At 36.1% G+C, this 21300-nt stretch overlaps 1 protein-coding gene across 1 annotated transcript; it reads left to right on the top strand.

Annotated features, from left to right (window-relative positions):
• Window positions 1–20263: 20263 nt before the first annotated feature.
• LOC131047110 (uncharacterized) lies at window positions 20264–20913 on the top strand. The gene is made up of 2 exons (XM_057980952.2): window positions 20264–20439; window positions 20574–20913. Exons 1-2 carry the CDS (start codon window positions 20348–20350, stop codon window positions 20812–20814), a joined length of 333 nt encoding a protein of 110 aa, XP_057836935.2. The 5' UTR covers window positions 20264–20347; the 3' UTR covers window positions 20815–20913.
• Window positions 20914–21300: the final 387 nt, after the last annotated feature.

A 21300-nucleotide genomic window follows, 5' to 3' on the forward strand; every position in this document is an offset into this window, starting at 1 on the left:
ATTGTTTGTTATCTCAGATCAATGATAGTTGGCTCTAGCACCAGAGGATTTGTTGTATCAATTTTGACAACTAGGTGAAGATTGGTTCATCAAGTGTAGTGAGAGATTTACAGAGGCTGACCAAACTGGATAACAATAGTTGCAAAGAATGTCAAGTTGGAAAGAAAACAAAAGGAACTTATAGAGAAAAGGAGCACTTATCCACCAAATTGTTGGATTTAGTGCATACAAACCTATGTAGTCCAACAAAAACAAGGAGTATAAAAGGTGAGAATTATTTCATGTTGTTGATTTATGATTACTCTAGAATGTCATGGGTTGCATTTTTGAGAGAGAAGTTAGAAGCATTAGAGAAATTCAAAATATTCAAGGCTAAAGTTGAAAATAAAATTGATAGAAATATTAAGTGCTTGAGGTCTGATAGATGAGGAGAATTTTCTTCTGATGAGTTTAACAACTTTTGTGAGAACATGGTATTAGAAGATACTTGTCTTCCCTGAGAACACTTCAATAGAATGGTATAGTGGAAAGGATGAACCGAACAATTCAAGAGGCAGCTAGAACAATGATCAAAGGAGAAGAACTCCTGAAATTCTATTGGAGAGGATCAATTCATAATGTAACCTACACTCTTAATAAAATTCTATACCAAAAATGATAAGAAAAGATATCTTGTGAGCTATGGCATGGTAAAACTCCAACAGTGAAATATTTCAAGGTATTTGGAGGAAAGTGCTACATCTAAAGAGATGAGGATAATCTTGGAAAATTAGATAGTAGAGCTAATGAAGGCATATTCCTAGGATACTCTACAAGGAGAAAGGAATACCAATGTTACAACAAAAGGCTGAACAAGATTGTTGAAAGTGCAAATGTGAAGGTTGATGAATACATTTTTAAAGAGTCTAATAAATCGGTAGGATATGAGTCTGATAAATCAACTAAAAAAAAAGGGAAGAGAAAATCAGAGAGGGAGAAGAAGAAAAGGAATCTCAGGAAGCTCTAGAATCTACATATAAGACCCCAATATATGTTTAGAATAATCACTCAATGGATTAGATTATTGGAGATAAGAACAAAGGCATCATCACAAGAAGCAAAGCAGATCAGGAACAAGTCGTGTTATGTTTACTTTCAAAGATTGAACCAAAAATAGTAGAAGAATCTTGCAATGATCAAAATCAGATGAAGGAAATGAAAGAAGAGATGGATCAGATTGAGAAAAATCAAACATGGTAATTAGCTAACAGACTGGAAGATAAGAATGTAATTGGAACAAAGTGGGTGTTCTGGAACAAGATTGATGAAAATGGAAAGATTGTGAGAAATAAAGCGAGGTTGGTTTGGAAAGGTTATACTCAGATTGAAGGCATTTCTTTTCAGGAGACATATGCCCTGGTTGCTCAGATGGAGGCAATCAGGATGTTTTTTTCTTTTGCAGCTTTTAAGGATTTTAAAGTTTATCAGATGAATGTGAAATCAACATTTTTAAATGGTAAGTTGAAAGAAGAAGTTTACATTGAACAATCAAAAGGATTTAAGTTGAAAGATGATCTAAACTTTGTTTACGAATTGAAGAAGGCCCTGTACGGATTGAAACAAGCCCCCAGAGCTTGGTATGGAAGGCTAGATAAGCACTTGATTGATCAAGGTTTTCAAAAGGGTTTGGCTGATAGCAATTTATATTTTAAAACCAATTTAGGTAAAATCTTAATTGTTGTGGTGTATGTTGATGACATAATTTTTGGAGAAATGATGTTATGTGGAGAAAATTTGCTAATGAGATGCAAAAGGAATTTGAGATGTCTATGATTGGTGAGTTAAATTTCTTTCTTGGTTTGCAGGTAAATCAAAATGATAAAGGAATTTTCATTTCTCAGTCTAAATTCATTAAGGAATTGTTGAAGAAGTTTGGGTTAGAGAACTCCAAACCGATGTGTACACCTATGACCACTGGATGCAAATTGAAAAAAGATGATAAGTCCTCTAAAGAAGATGAAAGCTTGAAAAGCTCCAAACAAGCTATTTTTATCTATTCAATTAGATAAACCCATACCCACCTACTATAACCAGCAATAAATGTAAGACATTACCTAACATAGTAAAGTAGAGGGTAAGCTAGTTCAAATAGATCATTATGAATGAGTTGTAGATAGGGATAGATTATATTATATTTGACTGGTACTAGACTGAATATCATGTATGCAGTCTATTTGGCAGATAGATTTCAGCAAGAATCGAAAGAGTCACATGTTGTGGCAATGAAAAGAATTTTAAGATATCTAAAAGGAATAGAAGAGCTTGGTTTGTGGTACCCTAAAAATTTAGATTTCACTCTAATAGCTTATATTGATGTAGATTGGGCTAGAAGATAGGAAAAGCATAAGTGGTGGAGCATTCTTTCTTGGCTCTTGGTTAGATTCTTGGTCAAGTAAGAAGAAAGGTTCTATCTATTAATCTATAGCTAAAACATAATACATTATGGCATCTTCATGTTGCACATAGATTCTATGGATGAAGAGGACTTTGAAGGATATTGGTGTAACATTTAATGAACCCGTTTCTATTATGTGTGACAACACTAGTGCAATAAACATTTCTAAGAATTTGATGATTTAACTTTTTCTCTAGTGTAGATTTTTAAGATGACAATGGTGAGAGAAAGCAGGAACGGGAAGGGACACAAGAGTGGAGCTAGGGTTTCAGAGGAGGTCACTAGAGACACAGAAGATGGCGACAATGCTGGCACTTATGTGCCTTGTTTCATTTTGGCCCACTCCTTTGATTCTTACTGTATATTGGGTGGCCATGATAGCATATTTGGAAGTGGTTGTAAGAATGGATTTTATTCTGATGGAAACTTAGTGCAGTGATTATTGTTCCTATGTGCGGGCCTAGTCGAGGGGGAGGCTTGGCGGTAGGAGATTTGGCCTTTTGTGGATCGCCCTCTGCCACCCCTATGCAGATGTGGGTTCCTCATTGCTACCCTTCCTCTTGTTTTGACTGTGGCTTCTGGATGTGCAACTGCCCTGCTCTTGGTGTGGTGTGGGGGTGATGTTTGGGACCCAGGTGGATCTACTGAGGCTTGGCCTTTGTTAGGTTTCTTGGGCTCTTCTCCCCCCTTGGATTGTCTATTGCCTCTAGAGTGGCTTTTTTCTTCATAGGGGACCTCTGTTCCTCCTTTTTCCCTCCTTGTTTATTCTATTGAGGTTAATAGAATCCTGGTGGGAGGAAGGAGTATCTGGTCATTCATTACAAGATGGATTTTTTTAAGGGTGTCTATTGCCCTATTTTTGGAGGTTGAAAACTATTCTGCTTTCTTAACCAGAATGATTATCCCTGACCACTCTAATTCTGTGGAGGTGGATTATCTAGTTGTGTCAGTTCATTTGGTTCTTAATTTCTATGGGCCTCGATTTTTTGTGAAGGTTTCGGGAGCCTTTTATAACCTCAGATCTTCAGCGTGTGGGTGTGGTTGTTATATGCCCCCAAACCCTATGGAGTTGAATGGTGCTTAGAAGGCTCAGTTATTGATCTATATCTCTTTAGACCCTATGGAGGTGGGTCCTTTTCCTGAAGAGGTGGAAAAGTGCTCTGACAAAGGGGAGATTATTTTCAACTGCTTTTTCTCTTTTGGATTTAACTTGTGGGTTTTGGGATCTTCCTCAAAACTTAATTTGTTGCTGGTTTTGGGAGCCAGTTAAAAACCCATTTTGGTTTGCAGGGGCCTTGATAAACCCTCAGGTTGTGGGAGCCATGCAAAACCCACTCTCTTGAAGGTTAGGGGAGCCTTTCAAAACCCATATGTTTCGATTAAGTTTTTAATGCTTCTTTTATGTAATCCCATCTAGCCGGATGCTGATAGTTTTTTAGGGCCTAACACAGATTGTAGTTGTTTTTGGTTAAGGGTCTAGCTAGCCTTTTGTTGCATGATTTTTCTGAATATGGGTAGGGGATCCCAGAAAATCCTTGATGTTTGGATGTGGGAGTCTATCAACTTCATCTAATGCTTTAGGCTGTGTTGCTAGCTAGTTTGGTGTTGGCTTTTTTTGTTTATCGTTGTGCTAGCTTTTGGCTGGTACTAGCCAATTTTGTTGTTTTAGTCTGCTGATCTTATTTGCCTATCTTTCTGGCAGAAGTTTCTTTGTAGGTTCTAGATCTTAGTGAAATATGAGGGTTTTGGGTCCCTTTGAAACCTGGTGTATGGATTTTTTGTTCCCCTCAAAACTTGTTCTCCATTAATCAAAAACATTCCTGAATAAAGAACATATTCATTCAATATCACTTCTTGAGGGAAAAGGTGTTGGATAATGAAGTAAAGCTTGAGTATGTACCTACAAAATAATAGATTCTAGATATCTTCACGAAGGTGTTGTGTAAATATACCTTTGAATATTTTCAACAGTTTTTAGGGGTATTACCCCTTCTTAGTATGAATTGATGTACATTTGGTTTGCATTGGTCCAGTGAACAACTTGCACATTATTATCTAAACTAATTCTTGGGTGCTTTCTCATAGTGGGAGTTATGATTTCCTTTGTCCTTGATGTCAAAGGGGGAGAGTTTCTAAGAGATTCAAATAGTTGCTAACTTGATGTCGAGTTGTGGAAAGTGTCATGTTTTTGTTGTTGATGGATGTTTCCATGAATGACAAAGGGGGACATTGTTACAATTGTAATGTTGATGATTATGATTGGTTTTCATTAATGTCAACATAATGGTTGTCATTGATGTCTCTGATGTTCTTGGTGTTGGTTCCCAAAATATTTGGTTCTTCGAAGGATGTGTTGATGGATTAGTTGTGTTGATGGTGATTTGGTTATTTCTAATTATCGGATATGGTGTTGATCAATGGTATTCATGTGTATCTTGGTTCCATTCTTATTTTTGTTATATTGAGAAATAATTTATGGGTTAAAATTAAGTCTACAATTCAAGGATGTGTAGCGACTTTGATGTAGCGTGTGAATCATGGTTTGGGTCCAGAATGTTTAGTATAGACCTATTTTAAATCTTTGTCTTAGCCTACTTGGAAGATTATGTTTCTCGGACATAGTATATATATGAGAATGATTTGGATAAGTGAGTATAAAAAAAGTGTGACATTGTTATTGAAGATATGCAATATTGGAAAGGAAAGATCTGATTATTGAAGATATGGGAAAGTGTGTTGGTATTGAGGCACCAAAAGTGGGACCCGATTTTGCAGATTGTGATATAGTGGTGGATTGTTTCTTTCTTTCTCTCTTTCTTCAATAATGAGCCTTTTTGTTAGGTGATGAGTGGCCCTTTGTAAAAATTACATTAACCGATGTCACCTTAACCGATGTTTTAAATTGAGAACTAACATTCTTCATGGTTTTTCCCTTCTTGGGTTTTCCACGTCATATATAGTGTTCATTGTGTGATTTGTTTATGTTTTCATGCTATATTTGTCTTAATTAATTATCTTGGTTGCTTTGGATATGAAAAGGATAAAATAAATTAATTTAAGTTATCAGCTGATTCACGCCCCCTCTCAATTGCTTGGATATTCAACAAAATATGTTTCTCCTCAAATTTAAATATCAAATGTGCCAAGATGTCTCCAAAAATACTACTCAATGAAGTCTCGATCGCTCTGATACCATGCAAGAATTTGTGAAATATAGCCAAGATCTAGAGCACAATGAATAACACAAATAATAGAGACAATATATTGACAAGAACAAATTCTATTCTCATCAAGATGCAAAATATGATCAACTAGATAAACTATACAAAGAAGATGAGCTTGCTAATAAAGGCAAGGCCATATGGATATGTGAGCACACAAATGTGACATGTGGCCCAATGAGAAACAAGGGTAGGTGAGGGAAGGTAGGTGGAATAATAAAATATTCCACAAGAAGTGGATCACCTACCGAAGGTGGAATGTAACAACAAGAGAAGACCACAAAAGGTGGAATTTCCTCTACAAGGAACTTTCCTATGTGCACAGTTCCCTCAGTGTCTCATATGAAAACTATGTTGGCATTTTTGATGTTTATGTTATGAATGTCATTGATGGACACACATTTGCATTGAGATCTCCTTTATATGTATGTGTTAGAGCTCAACCGATATTTGTTCCAACTGGTATGTTGTATTATAGTCTTTAGACTATTGATGTTTTGTAGAATGTTTTTCCCGGTCTGAAGTGGCATGTTTGCCCCAAGTGGTTCATGGATCCCAAGTTGTATGAGGGATTAAAGCGGCATGACACTTTTTTACCAGTCTTCATTTTTGTCAAACCGACAACCGACATTTTGTATGAACTGGTAATACTCTGTGATGAGTTACCATCCACCGATTGTTTGACGGTGCTGACACATTAATGGTGCTTTTTGTGTTGTGTTACCAAGTATGTCCAGGTTCATTGAACCTAGGAAATTGTAATGTAATCCTATTGGACCGACATGAAATCAGATTCCTTTATAAGGACATCATGTCTAGGGTTTTAGGTTGTTGATGTGGTTGTAACGAATGTTTATGTTGTTGCTAGGGTTTAAGGTGGTTGAGGAGTTGGAAAGAGTATGAATGTGTAGAAGACTAAAGTAATGTTGGAGTGCATTAGGAACAAGCTATCAAGGATCTAACCAAGTAGTCTGTAATATTAGCTAGATCAAACACTTGTTGATTACTCACATCTTTGACAAGTATGTAGCCCTTAACCAGGTAGGCCCAAAAGCCTTTTGTAAATCCTCTAACAAGGTGATTCACATCTGTGGATCTAAAATCCTCTAGCAAGGTAGTCTTTAATCGGATTTCTCTCCTAACAGAGATGGAGATTCCTAACAGGATCTATTCTGGTAAAGAACATTGTAAGACCTTAACCGGTCTGACCTTAACCGGTCTGGTTCCTATTCTGTAGATAGTTACTTGTGAGTTCCATCTCACTGTGGTTTTTCCCATTTGGGTTTCCACATCAAAATCTCATGTGTTATGGTGTTTTTGCTTCTGTGGGTGAATGCATTATTAGCTATTTGGTTTGCATGTGTGTTAACTGGTTTGTTTGCTAAACTATTTTACCGATTTACTATTAGTCTTGCAAAGTGCTTAAGTGCAAAGATTTTTGGCATACTAATTCACCCCCCCTCTTAGTATTTGTCAATTGGTATCAGAGCCAACCTTTCTATAAGTTTAACCACTTGGAAAGAGATATGGGGAAATACTTTATAAGGGAACTTACTCATCGACTCACTCAGTCTGAGCAAGCCTATGATGATCTTATGGTCAAATACAAGGCATCTCAAGCAAAAAGGAGATAACATGCAGAAAAGCTGATGGAGCTATCTAAAAATAGTTCTTCAAATGAAGTAGACATGGAAGCCCTAATTGCAGAAGTAAATAAGTTGAATGAATCAAACTCCAACCTAAGAAAGGAGTTGGAAGGACTGACAATCTGGATGTGTCAAGAGCTTGAGAACCCGATGAAAGCTGAAGATCTGGTGAAAGAAAGAGATCTCCAAGCTGAAACAAGAGATCAGTGCCCTAAGTGCTCAACCCCATGCAAGCAAAGTGGAAAAGGAAGACATGCAAGGAGAATTGAACATTACCATTTGTGAGAATGAAAACCTGTTGGAAACAAATGCTTCTATTTCCAACGAACTCTATAAGTCAAAGGAAATACTTGCTAAGTTTAACAAGAGTACTATCAAGCTAGAGAAAAATATTGAATCTGCTAAAACGATCAAGAATACCAATGGACTTGGTTATTCTGGTCATGAGGAAGGTGAGACCTCTGGTACAAATGCTGGAACATCAAAGAAACAACTAGCATCAAAGGATAAAGGTAAGAAAAAGTTTAAACTTGTTTTCTTCAACTATCTTAAAGAAGGACATACTGCAAATGTGTGTAGGAGTAAGGCTTACAACAATTTTCCTTATTTCCTAAATGATAAGCCTAGATCCTTTAGATTCAATGGTAACTGTTATGCATGCAACAAGTATGGCCATAGAGCATCTGAATGCAGGTCAGTTATGAACAACATTGATAGATATCCTCAGAGGACCCAAAGAGCTAGTCCTGAACCTTTTGTGAACTGGAATCGCAACTGGTTTAATGCTTTCAATCATCAGCAAAAAAGCGGTGGCTATTAAGTAGCAAATAGATGGAGAGAAAACTGTATGGTCTATCATGGTTATGGTCACACTACTGCAACATGCAAAAGGAAGAATGGAAACATGAACAATGGACCTTGGAGAGCACCTGGATTGGTCTGCTATCATTGCAACAAATCGGGTCACATTGCCAGATTCTGTAGATCAAGAAAGGACATATCTGATGATATACCGGTCACTCCGGAAGGAAACATTGATGTTGACACTGTTCAAGCAGACATGAACAAAGCCTGGAAGAAGAAACCAGCGGTGGTACAAGAGGAACCTGTTTCTGCACTGTTATCTTGTCATTTGCACCTCATAACAAGAGTGAGTCGCCTTGTAAAATTTTTAGTTGAGTCTTTGTCTTGTTAAAAATTCATTGGTTCAATCTCTAATCCCCCTGTAAATCATTTCTAAATCCTTAGCATTGCATTTCAATAGTTTTTTTTTACCTCATGAACCTCTTGAACCCCTTGAACCATCTTGAACAGAGTTCATAGTGTTCATTTAGGTACTGCAAGTGCTAAGTTGTGTCTAAGACATTTTCGGGCTAACATTCATATCAAGTGTTTTGCAGCAGCTCTATTTCATGATCATGGATGATGTTTCATATACTCTTTCTCCAGACTGTGAACCATTTGAACCTAGTTCAAATAGTTCAGTGATGTTCAAAATGTTTAATGAAATTCAAGGTTCAAGTTCTACAAGTCTGATTTTATGATAGTCATATAGACCCGCATACAATAGCACATATCTTTTTACTCAGGCATGATTTTTTAAATCTATCCAGTTAGAATGGAGAAAACTAGGTTTCAACCAACATATCCAAAATTGAGAAAGATCCAATGGTGGAAACAAAAGTTATGGCCCCTATACCGAGATAGACTTTGATTGTCACAAATATTTTCAGCCCACCCAACATAATGAATATTTTCATTTTGGTTTAAAATATTCAAGTGCCACCTGTCCAAATATTTTATAAACTTCAGAGAATTATATTTCTAATGTTTATAAATATTTGATGTTATAAATAAGAGTAATGGGGAAAGTGAAAAGTAGAAGTTAACTTTTTTTTCAAGATTCGGTTATAAAAGTTGAATAAAGATTTCATGTAACTATTTATTGGGAAAGGATTGAAAGAGAAAAGGTTCTTCTTCTTTTTCTTGGCTTCCAGTAGCCTGTGGGGGAGGGAGAGTAGATTTTTATTTGTAAGGGAGGAGTTGAAGCTTTTCTAAGCCATGCTTTGTACAAAAAATATCAATCTTTGAATTGATTTCCAGACATGAATAGAATGCAGATGATATCTTCAATCTTTGTGTTGCTGATATTCTTCTCATGGCTATAGCTGGACTTTGAGCCTTTGTAGTTGTTTAGTAATGTCTTTTTTGTTATAATCCATTGTGTATGTGGATTTATTACAAGTCTGTGTGCTTGAAAGTAAGCCATATTGGAGCAACGACTTTCTTTGTTAGTTTTTAGTCCAAGTGCTATCCATAAGTGCAGAAAATTAAACTTTGTTTTAATGGTCTTCATTTATATATGTTTTGTAAGTCTTTGGCATTCATTTTCATGGCTATGGATGAATGTTATTTTCCTTTATTGCTTTCTGGTTAAAAGCTTATTAGTAATTTAATTTCTTGTAAATCTTCTAAGAGGGAGTTGTACCTCTCAATTCAGAGGAAGGTTATCACTTCAATGATAATCTATCCAACTATTAGTACTTTTTGTCCTTCATTCTAGGCATTTTGAGTTTATTTGTATAATTATCTTCGAAGGACAAATCTGTTCACTAATAGATTTTTGGCGACTCTGCTAGGAATTTAGAATCAAAGACAAGTGCATTTTGTTTCCTTAGATTTTTAGATTTATCTCTGTGCAGGAGATTGGTGACTCTGTATATAAACATCATGCTCAAGGCAAGAGCAATGAGAAAAGGGAAAAGACCAGATCCTTCGATCTTGGAAATTGTTACAATAGATGATAAAATACTGCATGACTTCTTGGAGCATTACAAAGAAAGTATTTCTTGTGCTGTTAGAAATAATATAAGTGTGGAAGATGATCATCCATCCACTCTTCTATGGAGAAGTCTTTGCATCAGATTTCACAAATTGAAAGAATTGAAAGAAAAGAAAAGAATCTTGAAAGTTTATGCAAAGAAAATATTGTAGCTGAAAGAAGAATTAAAATTTGACGATGATGAGGCTCCAGTCATCTCAGTTTCATCTCACTCCTACAATTACCTTGTCTTGAATGAGCAAGAAGTTCAGCAAGAAACAATTCAGTCTCATGAAAGTCAAACAATGGTAAGTGAGAATAATCAAGACAACATTGGAGAACCGGCGAACTTGAATGAAAAATGTTTTTTGAGATCTTTCTCTTACCCGAAAATAGAAACTTTCAATTTTGATAGTATGAAAAGTTATCTTGTTCCAAAAAGTATAAATGATGAAAAATTTCAGATTTGCATGCAACCAAAGTATGAAGCTTTCAATCTTATACATGAAGTTGATGAAAATGATTCTTTATGTTTAAAAGTTTGTGATGAGTCCTTCGTAGAATCATTTCATTTTGACAGTAAAGCAATATTATGTCTTCCTAATGAAGAGTTGCAGTCCCAAGAACTGTTGACCAGTTTGGATAGTACTTCTTTTTGTGAAGAATAGATCATAGAGGAGTTCTTGTCATCCATTGAAGAAGGGGATTTCAAGGAGAAATATTCAGGTATTAATTCATTTCATGCATTAAGTTTGGATAGGGAATTTGCAGATTTAATTTCAGTAAAAGATGTTGAAGTTGTTTCAGCTAAGTTGGATCCCATGCATGATGAAGTGTCTCTATTCCGAGATTAATTCAAATGCTGAAAATTATTTTAAGAATGATGGTCTTAATAGTGGTGATTGTGAGAATGATGCAGCCTTTTCCCTAGGAGTTTCTGAGCATTACTTTTTTCAGCAAGAAATAGAACATTATTTGAGAAGTACTATGCAGATGTTTCCAGAAAATTCAAAAGTTCATGATGAAACATGGATTTTTGGGCATGAATGTGTATTCACAAAGTTCCTGCATATTGTTAGTTTGGTGTTCAAAATTGAAGAAGTTACCACAAGAGCATGGTTTTCGGTTGCTTCATTTGAACACAAGCCATTTTTCAGAAAAGGCTCCTTCTTCTCCCAACCGATGGATGGTTTTGTGTAAGAAGTTTTTGGCTCCAATTCTCATGGTGGGATTTTCCTACCTGTATATTTTTGTAAATAATATTTTTGGTGTGATCTAGGTGTATCTTGTCTTAATTTTCAACCTTGGTTTAGTGTGGGTTTTGGCTTGTTCATTTTTCCTTGTTGCCTCCGCCCTCTGCAAGAAGCTCCATGTGCTGTGTTTTACTTAACTCTGTGTTCCAATGGTTAGGCACTGATCTTTTCCAAAAACATTCTAGATTCTCCTAGTCCTTTATAGTCTCGGTCCCCAGTCAGAGCCAATGTTATCTTGTCATTCATACCTCATAACAAGAGTGAGTCGCCTTGCAAAATTTTTAGTTGAGTTTTTGTTTTGTTAAAAATTCGTTGGTTCAATCTCTAATCCTCCTATAAATCATTTCTAAATCCTTAGCATTACATTTCAATAGTTATTCAAACCTCATGAACCCCTTGAACCATCTTGAACAGAGTTCATAGTGTTCATTTATGTACCGCAGGTGCTAAGTTGTGTCTAAGACATTTTCAGGCTAACATTCATATCAAGTGTTTTTGCAGCAGCTCTATTTCATGATCATGGATGATGTTTCATATACTCTTTCTCCAGACTGTGAACCATTTGAACCTAGTTCAAATAGTTCAGTGATATTCAAAGTGTTCAATGAAATTCCAGGTTCAAGTTCTGCAAGTCTGATTTTATGATAGTCATATAGACCTGCATACAGTAGCACATATCTTTTTACTCAGGCATTATTTTTGAAATCTCTCCAATTAGAATGGAGAAAAATAGGTTTCAACCAACATATCCAAAGTTGAGAAAGATACAACGATGGAAACAAAAGTTATGGCCCCCGTACCAAGACAGACTTTGACTGTCACAAATATTTTCAGCCCGCTCAACATAATGAATATTTTCATTTTGGTTTAAAATATTCAAGTGCCACCTGTCCAAATATTTTATAAACTTTAGAGAATTATATTTCTAATGTTTATAAATATATGATGTTATAAATAAGAGTAATGGGGAAAGTGAAAAGTAGAAGTTAAAAACTTTTTCAAGATTCGGTTATAAAAACTGAATAAAGATTTCATGCAACTATTTATTGAGAAAGGATTGAAAGAGAAAAGGTTCTTCTTCTTTTTCTTGGCTTCCAGCAGCCTGTGGGGGAGGGAGAGTAGATTTTTATTTGTAAGGGAGGAGTTGAAGCTTTTCTAAGCCATGCTTTGTACAGAAAATATCAATCTTTGAATTGATTTCCAGACATGAATAGAATGTAGATGATATCTTCAATCTTTGTGTTGCTGATATTCTTCTCATGGATGTAGCTGGACTTTGAGCCTTTACAATTGTTTATTAATGTCTTTTGTGTTATAATAAATTGTGTATGTGGATTTATTACAAGTCTATGTGCTTGAAAGTAAGCTATATTGGAGCAATGACTTTCTCTGTTAGTTTTTAGTCCAAGTGCTATCCATAAGTGCAAAAAATTAAACTTTGTTTTAATGGTTTTCATTTATATATGTTTTGTAAGTCTTTGGCATTCATTTTCATGGCTATGGATGAATGTTATTTTCCTTTATTGCTTTTTGGTTAAAAGCATATCAACAATTTAATTCCTTGTAAATCTTCTAAGAGGGAGCTATACCTCTCAATTCAGAGGAAGGTTATCACTTCAATGATAATCTATCCAACTGTTAGTACTTTTTATCCTTCATTCTGGGTATTTTGAGTTTATTTGTATAGTTATCTTTGATGGACAAATCTATTCACTAACATGCACCTAGTGTGGAAATCACGGAACCGACAAACTAAGCTTTAGAAAAGCTTAGGGGGAGCAAATGGCGAAATGTTTCAAACCCCCAGTTTACACCGGTAAAAGACCTTAGCTGGTATGTGATACCTATCATTTGGCAGAAGACCAAAAATAGTAAAAAGGCAAATTAGGGTTTATGTCCTAATGGAGGAGCATTAATTGCGGTAGGTGAGAAATATGCTTAAAATGATTTTTCAAATCATTTCTCACTATCAGTTTTTGAGCGAAGAAAAGTTTTTCAAAGAGCAGAGCGACGAAAAGTCAATTTGAGCTGAGATTTTGAGAAATTGAGAAACCGCGAAGGAGATTCAAATTCAAGCTGCAAATGGTCAAGTGGAGAACACAAAGCGGTGATTCAGCAATCGACAGAATGTGAAGTGAAGGAGAATCTGCAAGCCCTAAATTCACGTGTTTCAAAGGTATTTCTCGAGTTCTTAAAATTTCTATCATGGCTTCCACATCTCATACCAGTTCTGGTGCATCTGTCAATTCTGCGAGTTTTATTCAATTAAAGTCCAAGTATAATTCCCTATCACAAGTCCCGACTGGTGTGATAGTAGAAGAGGGAATTTCTAACTACATAGATTGCAAGATTGAAGACCTAGGGTCTCTAGCCATCCACTCTCAGTTAGGTTTATTTTGTGGAAAGGACAAGAAGATCAAACCAGAGTATGATATTTTGGAGAAGAAGAAGCTCCACAATGCTATTTAATTCCTAGAGGATTTCACAAAGGATCATATAAGGATCATTTTGAGTAGAGTCCATGGTGACAAGATGTACCTGGAAAGAACACATGATATCATGCTGCAGGAAATTCATGCAGTCACCAGTTTCTACAACACAAGGGAAGTGCCAGCCCTAAGGACGGTAAGCAAAATTGAAATGTCCAAGCTCACCAATTTAGTGAGCGACTCACGAGGCATGACAGTCAATTCTATCAAGGATGATCTGGTTAAGTATGCCTACATGGTGATAGGCTACCAGACATTCTCTGCCAGCAGAATTAAGTCTATATCTGCTACAGCAATAAATACTACTTACCAGATGATAAAGGAGGATGCATCATTTGACTTGTGCACCGGTATGCAGAGACAACTCCTGTTGAATCTGAAGTCAATCAAACAGGATAATGCACTAAGGTTCAAGTTTGGACAACTACTGGTTGGGTTGTTCTTCTATTTCCAAGGCTACTTTCCAGGAGTAGGAGATGTCCAGTGGTCTGCTGACCAACCGGTGACCAAGAAAATCAAGGAAAGCATTGAAGCAATTGGAACCCATTACCTGGATGTTTTGAACAAGTATTTTGATGAGTTCAGATGGAAAATGAGCCAAAGAATGAGAATATCTGGTGACATCATCAAGAAATATGAGGATGATATTTGTTTCACCATCAAGGTGGATCAATGCATAATGGAGGTTGTTGAGCCTAGAATGGAAGAAGTGGAGCCAATGGGCTATGAGGTCATGTACGATATGCTAGAAGGGTATGCCTCTACCCTTATTTCCTCACCTCTTGATCCTAAGGCAAAGAGGACCGGAACCTATCTGGAAAGGGTTACATCAGTCGAGGAACCCTCTGCAAAGAAAGGAAAAGAACCTATAGTAAAGAAGGCAAAGGCAATACCTGCAACATCTGCACCGGTTACTACTACAACTCCAAAAGTGACCAAGCAATCACCAGCCAAGAAGAAACCAGAAGCAGCACCAGCTAAAGTCTTCGAGAGGAAAAGAAAGACAATAAGCAATACACTAGATTTAGAGGAAACTGTATCTGAGGAGCAGCCCAAGAAGGTAAGACAAACAAGAAAGAAGACAAAGAATGAACCGACATGATCTGCACTGGTAAATATTGATATCTCCTCCTATAAACCTTTGACACATTGTCAAAGAACAATAAATAATATTAGGAGAAAATTGCTACATGATTTAATTGAGTATTTTGATGACTTTAATGATGATGAAAAGGAAGCGGTTGAAAAGGAAATAATTCAGTATTTATGTGTTAATGACCAGTCGCCTTCAGAAATTAGATCTGAAACACCGGATTCTTTGTATAAGTCCTTAGACAATAAATGGCATATTTCCATAGAGCAGGAACAGGAAATGAGAGAAAAAGTTTTTGCTAAACAATTTCCTGATATATCAAATTTGGAACTATTCGATGTATTGAACAAATACAAAGGTCTTTTCTTCATGAGAAGAAGAAGACTCCTATTACTAGAAGGGAAGGGTAAGGAAGTGCTCGAGGATACACACACTTGTGCTCTACAAGCTCTGAAGATGCATTGAGTGGCTGAAGCCAACTGACAAGTTGAGAAAGAACCGGTTATAAAAAAATTGGATGAAGCATTTGATGATGAAGGAAACCCGGTTGATGAACCAGTCGACACTATTGATGTCAATGCCCTAGATGTAGAAGATGTTACTCAGGAAACACCATCTGAGGCAACAGGATAGGAGTGATAGGCTAAACAAGTTGACAAGCAAGCCGAGGATAGTTAGGAAGCGACAAAGGAACAGGCCAAGCAAAAGAAGAAAGATAAAGAGGAGAAGAAGAAAAAGGATGAAGAATAGAAGAAGAAAAATGATGAAGAAGAGAAGAAGAAAGAGGATGAAGAGGAGAAGAAGAAGAAAGATGAAGAGGAGAAGAAGAAGAAGGATGAACAAGAGAAAAGAAAGCAAGAAGATGAAAAGAAAAAGAAAGAAGAGGACAATAAGGAATAGGAGAAAATGAAGGAAGCAGAGAGGAAGAAGGCAGAGGAAGACAAAACAGAGGAAAAGAGGAAAGAAGTAGAGAAAAACAAGAAGGAAGAGGAAGAGAAAGAAGAGGAGAAGCAGAGGGAAGCAGAAAAGAAAAAGGCTAAGTAAGACAAGGAAGAGGACAAAAGGAAAGAAGCAGAGAAGAAAAGAGCAGAGGAGAATAAGGAAGCGAAGAAGAGGAGAGAAGTGGAGAAGAAGAAAGCAGAAGAGGACAAGGTAGGAGAAGCAAAGAAGAGCACCCAGATGGAGACTTCGAAGGCAACCGGGAGTCGAGCCAAACCAGCTGATCTCACCAATCCTATCTATCTCTAGTCTGCAAGTGAAATGGAGCTAATGTAGAGCATCAAAGTTGCTCAAGAGTGCCTTGAAATCATTCGAAGGAAGAAGGAGCAGGATGTAATTCAAGTAGTTGTGGAAACTCTTACTGATTTGATACCATGTACAAATCTTTCCAACATTGATTCATCACTAGCTAAACTTAAGCTCCAATACACAGTAGTGGATGATCAGGTGCAGAGCCTAGAAGAGGTAGCAAAGGCAAATGTCAAGAAGGAGCATCAAAAAGCTCTTAATATAGCTCTAGTGAAGAAGTTGAATGAGCTCCAATCTGAACTGAAGAAAGAACAAAAGGATATAAGGGACGCTCTAGATGAGGAGAATATGCTACTCAGCAAGATCTGCCAACCCCATCTGTTCTATGATGATGTGCTATCTTAGAAGCAAAAGCTTCAAATGGACTTGCAGTCCTACATGAGCACATTCAAGCCACCTTATGATTCCTTTACAAGTTATGGGCAAACCGTTCACCGGTTTCACATCCAGTCAGCAAAAATGGAGCAAGAGATCAACACCCAGTCTAGAGATTTGTAGGAGCTACAACTGGTTCAACTCCCATGATTGCAAATTCTTCAGAAGTGCTATCTGAACCTAGATGCCTTAATAGTTACACAGGATATGAGCACAATTGATGCCATGGAAGAACAAGTCTCCCAGATGCAGACAGAAAAAGAATTAGCCACCTCCCTACTTGAGTCCTGGTCTCTGTCGATGAAACAATTTTTGCAGGACTTTAAATCTGTTTTTGACAAGTATTATTCCTTATTGTCATAAACTTTTATTATTTTTATATCAAATGAAAACAGGGTTGTTCAGCTATACTTTGTCATTGTTGGCAAAGGGGGAGAAGAATTCTATTTGGGAGAAGTATCTGGTAATCAAAATTTTGATATATGCTATGAATATCTCAATGTTTATGCTTTATATGCAAAAGTGTTATACATTGTATTGTTAAAGGGATAGTGTATATGCTTAGGGGGAGCAATTTTGCTAATGGCATGATTTTGTTGTAAAGCACTTAGATGTCAAAATTTTATTTTCCTAAGTGTTGCCATCAATGCCAAAGGGGGAGATTGCTGGCATTTTTTATGTTTATGTTGCGATTGTCATTGATGGACACACACTTGCATTGAGATCTCCTTTATATGTATGAGCTAGAGCTCAACCGGTATTTGTTCCAACTGGTATGTTGTATTATAGTCTTTAGACTATTGATGTTTTGCAGAATGTGTTTCCCGGTCTGAAGCAACATGTTGACCCCAAGTGGTTCATGGATCCCAAGCGGTACGAGGGATTAAAGTGACATAACACATTTTTACCAGTCTTCATTTTATTCAAACCGGTAACTAGCATTTTGTATGAATCAGTAATACTCTGTGATGAGTTACCATCCACCAATTGTTTGATGGTGCCGACACATTAACGGTGCTTTTTGTGTCATGTTACCAAGTATGTCCAGGTTCATTGAACCTAGGAAATTGTAATGTAATTCTATTGGACCGACATGAAATTAGATTCCTTTATAAAGACATCATGTCTAGGGTTTTAGGTTGTTGATGTGGTTGTAACGAAAGTTTATGTTGTTGCTAGGGTTTAAGGTGGTTGAGGAGTTGGAAAGAATATGAATGTGTAGAAGACTAAAGTAATGCTGGAGTGCCTTAGGAACGAGCTATCAAGGATCTAACCGAGCAGTCTATGCTATTAGCTAGATCAAACACTTGTTGATTACTCACATCTTTGACAAGTTGGTCGCCCTTAACTGGGTAGGCCCAAAAGCCTTTTGTAAATCCTCTAACAAGGTGATTCACATCTATGGATCTAAAATCCTCTAGCAAGGTAGTCTTTAATCGGACTTATCTCCTAACAAAGATTGAGATTCCTAATAGGATATGTTCTGGTAAAGAACATTGTAAGACCTTAACCGGTCTGGTTCCTATTCTGCAGATAGTTACTTGTGAGTTCCATCTCACCGTGGTTTTTCCCATTTGGGTTTCCACGTCAAAATCTCTTGTGTTATGGTGTTTTTCCTTCTGTGGGTGAATGCATTATTAGCTATTTGGTTTGCATGTGTGTTAACCAGTTTGTCTACTAAACAATTTTACCGATTTACTATTAGTCTTTCAAAGTGCTTAAGTGCGAAGATTTTTGGCATACTAATTCACCCCCGCCTTTTAGTATTCGTCAAACTACGATGAGATTCATTATCCTAAGCCAACTTAAGTAAATTGTAATTATGAGAGATAATTTACAACAATAGAGGGAAATGCATCATGCTCACAACCAACACATGGACACAAATAGGACTTTTAAATGGAGCCCTTGGTGAAGTTGTTGATATTGTTTACAACCCTAGTTCCCAAATATCAGATGTTCCAATGTATGTTGTAGTAAGGATCGATAATTACAATGGGCCACCATGGAGCCAAGATGACCCCAAAAGTATATGGAGAACACCTGTATCACTAGGCAGTTGAAGCAGGATACCACTCACAATGGTGTGGGATATTACTATACACAAATCACAATGCCTAACGCTACAAAAAGAAACAATCGACATTGGAAAAATAGAAAGGTAGGGACTAACAGTTATAGCTTATCCAGAGTTAAGTCATTAAATGACCATCGCACTCAACCACTTTTCTCCCTTGAGAGATACTCCAAAATGTAAAACAATCCATACACAATTATAAGGAAAAAGGACGAAGCTCGATTACAACAACTATGTCTCTAGCAAATACAGGTACACATCTCTTATTCCTTTTTCCCTCACATGCCTCTCAATTATTCATGGAGCATCAATTCCACTATTATAACTTCTCTTTTATGGAAATCTACTCTAGGGAAAGACAAAACCAACTACAACAAGGTGATATCAAGACCCAATCATACATATCAGGTACTTGTATTCATGCATTGTCTAAAATATTTTGCAATAATAATACTATATATTGAAAACTTAAAAATGATTATACAACTCAAACTTCAAAAGAAAAAATTAGTGCTTAAAATTTATCTAATTTTCTTCTTACATAATTATGCATTTAAGTTATTTACTCAAGCTACAAGTTTTCTTCCAATAATTGACTCCTAATATACACATCTTAACCATTTCCTTGCTTTTTTTCTATAGGTCTTGAAGAGAATTGACATTTATCATAGAGCCTTGTTGTCGAAAAGGAAAAATGATTCTCAAGAGCAAGACTACAAGCTCAAAAAATTGAGCACACAAATGTTCGTACCTTTTTTATAATTGTCAATTGTATAAGATACATTAAGGACCAAAAGAAAATATGTTATACATAACCAATCTCTCAAGTTAATATTTTTTCATGTGTTGTAAAATAGTTTTGTATTATAGAAACATTTTTCACAAGATAGAGGTTAAATTAAGTTACATCCAGTTACAAGATATAGAAAAAGTAATTTGCATTTCATGCAATTTCTTACCTTACTCGTTGATATATTACTAAAGTATATATAGCTATCGCCCTAAACATTTTACCTCTTTAGGATGCATGTGCTAGCTAAAAATAAGATGAAAATTAAAGTGTTCATAATACCACAAAAGAATTACTATAATTCCCATGTAGTAATGGGAAAGCAAGTTATCATTGAGATTTGCAAACATGAATTGAACATTAAATGGTTTGTAAGTACACTCAATTAACATAGATAGATACATTCAATCTATTCTATTTATATTGTCAAAATATTTATAATATAATTTATTTGAACAACATTCAATTCGACAATAACCATTGATAATATAGTATCAAGAATATGTGAGCTTTATCCACATGCGAATAACCGTTCTGCCCTTGAGCGAGTTATCCTTTTCCACATGAGAATAACACTTTTCAACGAGAATATAAGTAGAGTTATCAAATCAGAATAACCCTTTTCCACAAGAATATGAGTAAACTCATCATATGCGAACAGAATCTCTTTATCCAAGTTCTAATCGTTACAGCCATTCATGAACCACGCTCTCTCTTTATAAGGGATTCTGCTAGCGATGTAGGGCAACCGAGAAAAATAAGAAGCAGCCTCTCTTGTGAAGTCATCCCCTCATTAGTCATATTTTCTTTAGCATTGGAGATATTGTGGTGGGTATAATCATGGCCAAATCAATACTCAGAGTGAAAGTTGTATCTGCTGAAGCATTGTCCTCCTTCAAGATTGAGCGGGGTGGCCTGCCAAGTTTAACATGGTAGGTATTTAAGCCAATGCTACTTTGTTTCAGGGTACAATTCATGTTTAGCAATAAACTACAGAACCAACATATTACTTAATAATTTTTAAAAATATGAATATTTATTATTTTTGACCTGCTTGTTATGAAAGCTTGAAAGGTTTCTGTGATTCTGCACCAAACGTTGAGGTGTCGATTGAAAAGGATATTGATGCAAAGCCACAGAAAAGGAAGAGTGGGGATAATAATGTGAGACAACGAGCAGCATGGATGCGTGACCCAGTGAGCGGCAATTTTATTCCAGAGGATCATTTTGGTGAAGTTGACATTGCTGAACATAGAGAAGACGTTCTGAAGCGTCATTCTCTCTCCAAACTCAAACGCCCAGCTTAATGAATGAAGCTAGAGCCTCCCATCCATATCGTTTCTAAAGATCAGGTCATTAGACCACAATAATTAGTCGTCGTGGTATCGTGGTACGGAGGAAAATAGTATTAATGTACTTTATGTGAAAATTTGTGTTAGTAATTAAATCGTCTAGCTAGTATTGTGTTAGTTGTTGAAACCCAACTTCAGTTGTATGAGAATGTAATGTTTTATAAATATTTAAATAATATATGAGAAAATTCAGAGTGTAATTTATTAAAATATTTTGGTGTTATCTTAAAAAAAAAGTAATGTGGTTTAGGAAGTATAATGTATGACTGTAATTTTTTAACATGATATAGCTAATTATGGATTAAATCTTTATATAACTTCTTTGGAAAATGTCAATTTAACTGTTATGAGTAAGCCTTTGTTTGCAAAATATTACAAACACTTTTGTTTTACTGTTTTGCATGAGTCGTTTGGGTAGAGGCAACAACTTGTGGCAGAGGA

This window comes from Cryptomeria japonica, chromosome 2 (genome assembly GCF_030272615.1).
Source record: "Cryptomeria japonica chromosome 2, Sugi_1.0, whole genome shotgun sequence".
Taxonomy (NCBI): Eukaryota; Viridiplantae; Streptophyta; class Pinopsida; order Cupressales; family Cupressaceae; genus Cryptomeria; species Cryptomeria japonica.